General features: G+C 40.7%; 1 protein-coding gene across 1 annotated transcript; it reads left to right on the forward strand.

Moving 5' to 3' along the window:
- The first annotated feature begins 6,723 nt into the window (after positions 1 to 6,723).
- Positions 6,724 to 10,288, forward strand: purg (purine-rich element binding protein G). Its single transcript, XM_035775454.2, has one exon. It carries the CDS (start codon positions 7,629 to 7,631, stop codon positions 8,649 to 8,651), a length of 1,023 nt encoding a protein of 340 aa, XP_035631347.1. The 5' UTR covers positions 6,724 to 7,628; the 3' UTR covers positions 8,652 to 10,288.
- The last annotated feature ends 561 nt before the right edge of the window (positions 10,289 to 10,849 follow it).

Consider the following 10,849-nt stretch of genomic DNA (forward strand, 5'->3'; position numbering starts at 1 on the left):
GAGGTAAGGCAATAAATAGGCCATGGTGGCAAAGTATCTACAATATAGCAATTAAACACTGGAATGGTAGCTGTGCAGAAGATGAATGTGCAAGTAGAGATACTTGGGTGGAAAGGAGCAAGATAAAAAATAAATAAATACAGTATGGGGATGAGGTAGTTGGATGGGCTAGTTACAGATGGGCTATGTACAGGTGCAGTGATCTGTGAGCTGCTCTGACAGCTGGTGCTTAAAGCTAGTGAGAGAGATATGAGTCTCCAGCATTTAGGATGAAGTCACCCAGGTGTTCTTCACGATTTTCCCAAATGTACCCAAGTGGCCGAAATGGTAAATTGATACATTTTCAAGAACATAATTATAGAAAACATACAAAAATGCTATGCTAATAAAAAATACAAGTTTACACGCTCCCATACATGATGGATCATTAGCTTCCCTACATAAAATGTACTAACAGGAGACGCGTCAAAAATGCTGATCCAATGTCTCCAAACACAGAAGTGAAATATTTATGGGCCAAGTTAGCAGCCAACACTGATTTAATGTCATAATTGAACAAACCACACACAAAGTAAAAATATATAAATAAATAAATGTACACACTATTTACAATTACAGTATTTAGAACACCCTCTACACAAGATTGTGCTACTGGTCCCAAGTCTCTTTCTGCTGTAAAGCATTTACCATCCTCTACTTGTAGGCTGGCTGGGTATTCACACCTCTAGATGGCCGAGCGGGGGTTTGTTGTGGAGCCAGAGAGAGCAGCAGTCAGACTAAGTGGGGGATGTGGAGGACTTGAATGTGGTCTCTTTGAAGTCAGTCAGAAGATTTTTTTTTTTTTAATCGGTAAGAACTCAAGTTTATTACTTATTTTATTGAACCTTTATTTTAGCAATAAATCAAATAAACAACATCACATCTATTATATAGAGTGGAGAACACTGTGGTGAAGTGTGTGTATCAATTTCTTTTAAATTAACTTTAGGCAGGTCAGTACAAATTCTTATTTACAATGACGGCCTACCGGGGAACAGTGGGTTAACTGCCTTGTTCGGGAGCAGAACGACAGATTTTTACGTTGTCAGCTCGGGGATTCGATCCAGCAACCTTTCGGTAACTAACCTCTAGGCTACCTGCAGACCCATTAAATGACACCAATAAGAAGACACTTCCTTGGCCCAAGAAACACGAGCAATGGACATTAGACAGGTGTAAATCTGTCATTTTTGTTCCAGACGCAGAGTAGGTGAACGGATGATCTCCGCATGTGTGGTTCCCACCGAGAAGCATGGAGGAGGATTTGTGATGGTGTAGGGGTGCTTTGGGTTGAGTTGGGCCACAGCGTGAAGGAAAAGCAGCCAACAAGTGCTCAGCATATGTGGGAACTCCTTCAACACTGTTGGAAAAGCATTCCAGGTGAAGTTGGTTAAGAGAATGCCAAGAGTGTGCAAAGCTGTCGTCAAAGCAAAGGGTGGCTACTTTGTTTAACACTTTTTTTAGTTACTACATGATTCCATATGTGTTATTTATAGTTTTTTTAATAGTTTTATTCTACAATGTAGAAAACAGTACAAATAAAGAAAACCCCTTGAATAAGTAGGTGTGTCCAAACTTTTGACTGGTGCTGTATTCACTCACGACTGCGAGTATATATATAAAATGGATTCGATTTGTCATAATGGCAAGTTAGTACTGATTGTTTTGTTAGATAAACTAGCAAGTCTGTTTGTTTGGTTACCACGGAAACTACTCTAGCTATCTAGTAAACGTGCTAGCTACTTCAGTGGATGCAGAACACATTTCTACCAGTAAATCAATACATTTCATGCGGCAAATATGTTAAATTATAGCCATGGCATAAATAATCAACCCGGGGCTCTATGCGTTCGCTAGAAAATAATGCAACTCTATGGATTGTGTGTTCCATGACGCGCATTTTCCATAGAACACATCGTTGATTATCTCTTACCTATTTTATCATCTGTTCGAAACCAGTTGCGTTGTTGAATTCAGAATGTTCTTTTTTTAAGTCGCGGGGAAAACTGGTTGGAACATTTAGCACATAACGCGTTTAAACATCACTTTATTCCGGTAGCCATTGCGATATTTTCTCAATCAATGATCATGTTTGTCCCTGATTCGCATTTTAAAAAAATTGGTAGGCCTTTATATGTTGCAGCATCTATATCGATGGTGACGGTTAACGTTATTGCAGCTATTCTATTCTACTTTATAAAGGCAGTTATTTGCAGTAAATTAACTTGCTGTGTCAAATAAAATTGTTCATCTCAAACTAGGTTGTCTGTCGCTTTATCTGTGGGATTTCGCCGCTGGAGAGGAGGGGAGAGTTGGATGCCCAGTAAGCAAAATAACGTCTAAAATACGTATTTTCCAGACGTTGAAGTTAGGTTCATTTTAGGTTCTGAATGAAAGGAGCACAAGTTCTACAGCTGCACCATTGAGAGCATCTTGACTGGCTGCGTCACTGCTTGGCATGGCAACGGCTTGGAATCTGACCGTAAGGCGCTACAGAGGGAAGTGTGTGTGGCCCAGTACATCACTGGGACCAAGCTCCCTGCCATCTAGAACCTCTATACCAGGTGGTGTCAAAGACTCCAGCCACCCAAGTCATATACTGTTCTCTCTGCTACCGCACAGCAAGCAGGACCAATAGGTTCCTGAACAGCTTCTACCCCCAAGCCATAAATCTGCTTACATTTAATCAAATGGCTAACGGATTATTTGCATTGAACCCCTTTTTAATATATATATTTTTTTTTACATATATTTACAGTACAGTACCAGTCAAAAGTTTGGACACACCTACTCATTCCAGGGTTTTTCTTTATTTTTACTATTTTCTACATTGTAGAATAATAGTGAATACATTAAAACTATGAAATAGTGTTTTGACAAGGTTGTATACAGAGAGAAACGACAGTCCATCATTACTTTAAGACATGAAGGTCAGTCAATCAGTCAAGAACTTTTAACATTTCTTCAAGTGGGTCACAAAAAACATCAAGCGCTATGATGAAACTGGCTGTCATGAGGACTTCCACAGGAAAGGAGGACGCAGAGATACTTCTTCTGCAGGGGATAAGTTTATTAGAGTTACCAGCCTCAGAAATTGCAGATCAAATAAATGCTTCACAGAGTTCAAGTAACAGACACATCTCAACATCAACTGTTCAGAGGAGACTGCGTGAATCAGGCCTTCATGGTCGAATTGCCGCAAAGAAACCACTACTAAAGGACACCAGTAAGAAGAAGACTTGCTTGGGCCAAGAAACACAAGCAATGGACATTAGACCGGTGGGAATCTGTCTTTTGATCTGATCAGTCAAAATTTGAGATTTATGGTTCAACTGCCGTGTCTTTATGAGACGCAGAGCAGGTGAACTGATGATCTCTGCATGTGTGGTTCCCACCGTGAAGCATGGAGGAGGAGGTGTGTGGGTGCTTTGCTGGTGACACTGTCTGTGTTTTATTTAGAATTCAAGGTGCCCTTGACGAGCATGACTACCACAGCATTCTGCAGCGATACGCCATCCCATATGGTTTGAGCTTAGTCCCACTATCATTTGTTTTTCAAAACGACAAAGACCCAACACAACTCCAGGCTGTGTAAGGACTATTTGACCAAGAAGGAGAGTGATGGAGTGCTGCATGAGATGATCTGGCCTCCACAATCACCCAATGTCAACCCAATTGAGATGTTTTCAATCAATCAAATACACGTGTTTAACAGATGTTATTGCTGGTGTAGCAAAATGCTTGTGTTTCTAGCTCCAACAGTGCAATAATATCTAACAAGTAATATTTAACAATACACACAATCTAAAGTAAAGGAATGGAATTAAGACTATATGAATATTTGGATGAGCAATGTCAGAGAGGCATAGACTAAGACAAAGTAGAATAGGATAGAATACAGTATATGCATATGAGTAATGCAAAATATGGCAACATTATTAAAGTGACTTGTGTTCCATTACTAAAGTGGCCAGTGATTTCAAGTCCATGTATATAGGGCAGCAGCCTCTAATGGCTCTTTAACAGTCTGATGGCCTTGACATAGAAGCTGTTTTTCAGTTTCTCTGTCCCAGCTTTGATGCACCTGTACTGACCTCGCTTTCTGGATGATAGCGGGGTGAACAGGCAGTGGTGGTTGTTGTCCTTGATGATCTTTGAGGCTTTCCTGTGACATTTGGTGCTGTATGTGTACTGGAGGGCAGTCTGTTTGCCGGTGATGCGTTGGGCAGACTTCACCACCCTCTGGAGAGCCCTGCGGTTGCGGGAGGTGCAGTTGCCGTACCAGGCGGTGATACAGCCCGACAGGATGTTTTCAATTATACATCTGTAAAGGTTTGTGAGGGTTTTAGGTGCCAAGACTAATTTCTTCTGCCTCCTGAGGTTGAAGAGGGGCTTTTGTTCTTTCTTCACCACACTGTCTGTGTGGGTGGACCATTTCAGTTTGTCAGTGATGTGTATGCCGACGAACTTGAAGCTTTCCACCTTTTCCACTGCCGTCCCGTTGATGTGGATGGGGGGGTGCTCCCTCTGCTGTTTCCTGAAGGTTTGGGATGAGTTGGACTGCAGGGTGAAGGAAAAGCAGCCAACAAGTGCTCAGCATATGCTGGGATCTGCTCCAAGACAATTGGAAAAGCTTTCCAGGTGGAGCTGGTTGACAGAATGCAAAGAGCGTGCAAAGCTTTCATCAAGGCAAAGGGTGGCTACTTTGAAGAATCTAAAATATATTTTGACTTGTTTAACACTGTTTTTGTTTACAACATGATTCCATATGTGTTATTTCATAGTTCTGATGTATTCACTATTACTCTACAATGTAGGGGAAAAAATTCAATAAAGAAAAACCCTTGAATGAGTAGATGTGTCCATACTTTTGACTGGTACTTTTTGTTAGATATTACTGCAATGTCTGAACTAGACGCACAAGGATTTCTCTACACTCGCATTAACATCTGTTAACCATGTGTATGTGAACAATAAAATTTGATTCAATTTTGATTTTTACTATATATATATTTATATATATAAGACCAGCATCCCTAGAAGGCCAGCATCCCAGAGTCGCCTCTTCACTGTTGACTATAGAGATTGATGTTTTGCGGGTACTATTTAATGAAGCTGGACAGTTTTATTGCTTCTTTAATTAGCACAACAGTTTTCAGTTGTGCTAACATAATTGCAAAAGGGTTTTCTAATGACCAATAAGCCTTTTAAAATTATAAAACTTGGATTAGCTAACACAACGTGCCATTGGAACACAAGAGTGATGGTTGCTGATAATGGGCCTCTGTGCGCCTATGTAGATATTTCATTAAAAATCAGCTGTTTCCAGCTACAATAGTCATTTACAACATGAACAATGTCTACACTGTATTTCTGATCAATTTGATGTTATTTTAATGGACAAAAAATGTGCTTTTCTTTCAAAAACAAGGACATTTCTAAGTGACCCAAAACTTTTGAATGGTAGTGTATGTGGGTGTACATATATGTTTACATACCCTACATTACTCATCTCATATGTATATGTATATACTGTACTCTATATCATCTACTGCATCTTTATGTAATACATATATCACTAGCCACTTTAAACTATGTCACTTTGTTTACATACCCTACATTACTCATCTCATATGTATATACTGTACTCGATACCATCTACTGCATCTTGCCTATGCCATTCTGTACCATCACTCATTCATATATCTTTATGTACATATTCTTTATCCCTTTACACTTGTGTGTAGAAGGTAGTAGTTTTGGAATTGTTAGGTTAGATTTCTCATTGGTTATTACTGCATTGGCGAAACTAGAAGCACAAGCATTTCGCTACACTCGCATACACATCTGCTAACCATGTATATGTGACAAATAAATTCAAATGTTTTATTGCACAGACTCTTCCACTGGCTCTATTCACACTCACTGGACTCTACCCACACATTTACACATACTACACTGACACTCCAACACACACACACGCATATTGACGCAACACATACACTCACACATAGACACACTTTCACACTCTTCACATATGCTGCTGCTACTGTTTATGATCTACCCTGATTGTCTAGTCACTTTTACCCCTACCAACATGTACTGCACATATTATGTAGATTACCTCAACTACCTCGTACCCCTGCACATTGACTCGGTACCGGTAGTCCTTGTATATAGCCTCGTTATTACCTCAACTACCTCGTACCCCTGCACATTGACTCGGTACCGGTACTCCTTGTATATAGCCTCGTTATTACCTCAACTACCTCGTACCCCTGCACATTGACTCGGTACCGGTACTCCTTGTATATAGCCTTGTTATTGTCATTTTATTGTGTTACTATTTCCTTTTTTTAAATTTTGCAAATGTTTCATATTTTTTAATTCTGCATTGTTGGGAAATGGCTGGTAAGAAAGTATTGCACTGTAAAGTCTACACCTGTTGTATTCAGCGCATGTGACAAATAACATTTGATTTGATTGGAAAATATGTATTTTCCAGATGTTGAAATCAGGTTCATTTTCGGCTCTGAATGAAAGTTGAAAAGACATAATTTACAGATGTTGAAAATAAGTGTCTACTGAATGACCAAAATGTAAATGTGAAAATAATCACTTGCAAAACATGCTTGGTATTATTCTAATGAGCTCCGCCCCCAAACAAGTTCATATTTGATCAGTCAGGACCAGACCAAAGCTGAACTAATCATAGATGTCTAGGATGTTTCACAAGTTTGAACAGCACAGTACAATATGCCTCTGTTCAGCACAGTAGAGAATGGTACAGGACAGTAGAGTTTTATTCAGTAGAGTACAGTACAGTTTAGTTCAGTAGAGTACATTAGAGTAAAGTAGTGTACAATACAGTACATTATACTGTACTGTACCATACTCTACTTTTCTTTAGTGACTCGACCAAATCTGAACCAATCATAGATGTCCATGTTTGGGCCAAATCAAGGCCGGTCACGACTGAACCAAATCTGAACCAATTATAGACGTCTAGGTGTGTGCCAAATGTGGTCCGGACGTTGAAATCAAGGCCGGTCCTGACCTCACCAAAAACCTCACCAAAAAAATACAAAAAAATGGCTGATCCGGACAGGACCAAAAAAAGACGTCCAACAGACGTTGGCGTTGGTCCGTGGTTGGTGGGTGGGTTCATTGGGCTCATCAAGCCGCTGCTACGGAAGCAAGAGACCCTCCTGGATTGGACGATTTCTCCTTTCATTTCAGTAGGCTAGCAGCTTTCATAGCCTCTTAGCAGACGGGGGAGAAGTGTCAGATGCAGGGAAAGGGGTAGCTAGGTAACCCGGCTTGCCAAGGTTTACGATGGAAACAGCACCAAACGTTACGCTTGACCTTTAATCAGGACACAGAAACTCGATCTGCTGACGATTCCTACCTAGTATCTGCCATTTTTACGTCATTCGAGGCATTTTTCAAACGTGTTAGGATACTTTAGCCACAAGCTGGCAGGCTTGCTAGCTAAATTAATATGCTAAACGTTACCTGAAAGACAGCATGTTGGCTATTAATGGATAAGCAAATTTTCGTGTGCTAACTGTGGTGGAAACGAAATAATTATGGCTGATACATGTTCAAGAGGGATGGAAAGAGGCAGAGGAAGGATTACATCAGATTCTATGACGAGAGGCGCATATCCTCAACAGTATGTTCACCCTGGCACACAGCAGCAGGGCATAGACATTCAGGAGCTTGCCTCTAAACGTGTCGATATCCAGAAGAAACGGTTTTATTTGGACGTAAAACAAAGTGCAAGGGGCAGATTCCTAAAAATTGCAGAGGTTTGGATTGGAAGAGGCCGCCATGATAACATCAGGAAGAGCAAATTAACGCTGTCCATGTCAATGGCACCCGATCTACGATATTGCCTGGGGGACTTCATCGATTATTACGCTCACATTGGGTTGCGAGGTGGCCTGGTACCACGGCCAGAAGAACAGAGCAATGGCCAGGGCCGCCCCCAAGATTCCCGCAGAAGACAGCAAGATCACCACCACGCAGCATCAGTATCTCCCACCGGCTCTGCGGTGTCGGAGGAGCATACTCATCGCGTCCTGAAGAGTGAATTCATTGAGAGAGACAATAGAAAGTACTATCTGGATCTGAAAGAGAACCAGCGAGGCAGGTTCCTCCGCATCAGACAGACTGTCAGCAGAGGACATGGCACCATGGGTTACTACGGCCAGGGCATCGAGCAGACCATAGTGTTGCCGGCTCAAGGGCTAATCGAATTCAGAGATGCACTGTCGCAGCTTATTGAAGACTACGGCGATGGTGATGCAACGGATGAGCGTGGAAGAGGCAATAGGAACCACGAAGAATCCCCCGAGCTTCCCGAGGCAGAATCCTTTCGAGTGGACAATAAGAGGTTTTATTTCGACGTTGGTTCCAACCGCTACGGTGTGTTTTTGAAGATTAGCGAGGTACGACAGCCATACAGGAACACCATAACAGTCCCCATGAAAGCCTGGGCCAGATTTGGAGAGAATTTCATCAGGTATGAGGGAGAAATGCGGCGAATTTTCACCTGTCACGAGAAGAGGACAGAGACTCGCGAGGACGGTGAAGACCAAGAGGATTGACAATGGCATACTGTGGTTGTTAGAGGTTTCTAGTGATGGTGGGTTAAAACGGAAAAGGGAAAAGGTAAACGTGACAATATCCTAGTTTATAAGAAAAAGTATTCTCAATGTACCTCTATAATACTGTACTGTATGACTATTGTCAACTAGCACTTTTACATTTTTTCATGGTTATTGTGTTTCATTCGTATATTTAGATTATGGCGTCCTTTTTGAAATCGGTGCAGGAGGACGGTTTGCCTATTCTTGCACAATGAAAACTAATATACAAAATGCTAGATGATAATATAGCTAGGTCATTTATATGAAGCGTAGAAAAATGTTTCGTTGTGGTCGACTGTCCATTTCAAGAATTGCAGTGTGTGTGAATGTACGTGCGTGTGCGCATGTGCTTGTTTGAGTGAAGAAGAAAAAAGGTGAGCCCCATATACCTCAGGGTGAGACATGATAGTGTACAACTTCCGGTATCCCACCAGCATTGGCAGTGGGGTGTATTGTAAGATTTACAGCTGAAGGCTAGACATGATATTGTTGTTTAAACATCAACAATCATTTGCTCTGTGTAGTTAGTATTTAATGATTGAGGATTTAATCTTAGTATAGAATAAACAAGGATGAAGGATTTGGGGTATTGTTATCCGTGTGGTTTGGGCACTAACCAAATAATATAATAATAGTAATAATAGTACTTGATAGAAATGCACACTACCACTAGCCTGAACTCCAGAACCTGTTTTGCTAACATTCCACTCCATGTACTCTGTGTCATGCCAAACATGACATGACATAGCAAAGAGTGCAATGATAACTCAAACAGACTGGTACCCATGCTACAGTACTATGAGAATATGTATCTTTAAACAATGTCTGCAAAATAATCATCTAATGCCTATATGAAAGATATGATTCATGGGCTTAGATATGATATACAAAGTGGGAGATCAAGAAACTGTTGATTAGCAGTGATGCTGTAACTTCTTAGTTATAACGGTAGTGTTACATCATCTCATATACATTCACACACAGCTTTGACAGAAAGATAGGCTATTATTCATGCAATCTACTTTTTATCGCACCACCGAGCACAGTAGATGTTCATTCCATGTTTTTGGGATGCATCCCAAATGGCACCCTATTCCCTGTATAGTGCCCTACTTTTTACCAGGGCCCATAGGGAGCTGGTCAAACGTAGTGCACTATAAAGGGAAAACTGTGTCAGTTGGAACGGAGTCTTGGTGTAGCCTTAAAACTGCTCATGTTCCAGAATTTCAGTAAAAATTCTGATGCCTTCACAAATCTTGCAATGATACTTGAAACATTGAGATCAAGCCCATGCAGCTATCAATACACCCCAGATACCCTTACTACTAACAGGTGCAACTTAGTCTGTGTGTCCCCAAAATGATCATTATCACATTGTGTATTTTAAAAGTTATTTAATGCATTTGACTGTCATTTATTAACATATTAACAAATTAATTTTAAGTGAAAACCAAATTTCTCACTTGGATTTTTTGATGATCTGCTATACAATATTTTTAGTGTCAAGTCTTGCTGAGAAAAGCTCCTAACACAGATAATCTTTATTGATATAGGCTTTGTTGCCTATGTGTTAATTAAGCAATAAGGCACGGGGGGTGTGGTATATGGTAAATATACCATGGCTAAGGGCTGTTCTTAGGCACGACGGATCGCAGAGTGCCTGGACACAGCCCATAGCCATGGTATATTGGCCATATACAACAAAACCCCGATGTGCCTTATTGCTATTATAAACTGGTTACCAACTTAATTAGAGCAGTAAAAATAAATGCTTTGTCATACCCATAGTATACGGTCTGATATACCATGGCTGTCAGCCAATCAGCATTCAGGGCTCGAACCACCCAGTTTATAATGAGTTAGGCAGCAGACAGTTTATCCCTTGTCACAGGTACCTCGGAGATCTTTAAATGACAGGTGATATTCTGTCTTCCTCCACATCTAAATTGTTTCCACATTTTAGACCTCTGGAGCTTTTATTATACATTTTTTTTACTAGGTCTGGGAATTGCCAGGGACCTCACGATATTATCACAATACTTCTGTGCCGATACGATATGTATTGTGATTCTATATGTATTGCAATTCGATATTGCGATTTGATGTTCCAAATGTATTGCTCACCATATGTCTGCTGCAGAGAGACAAGAGAGAGT

The sequence above is a fragment of the Oncorhynchus keta genome, chromosome 9, assembly GCF_023373465.1.
Source record: "Oncorhynchus keta strain PuntledgeMale-10-30-2019 chromosome 9, Oket_V2, whole genome shotgun sequence".
NCBI lineage: Eukaryota > Metazoa > Chordata > Actinopteri > Salmoniformes > Salmonidae > Oncorhynchus > Oncorhynchus keta.

Excerpts from the sequence above, each read along its gene's own strand:
- purg (XM_035775454.2), top strand. The coding sequence starts at position 7,629 with ATGGCTGATACATGTTCAAGAGGGATGGAAAGAGGCAGAGGAAGGATT.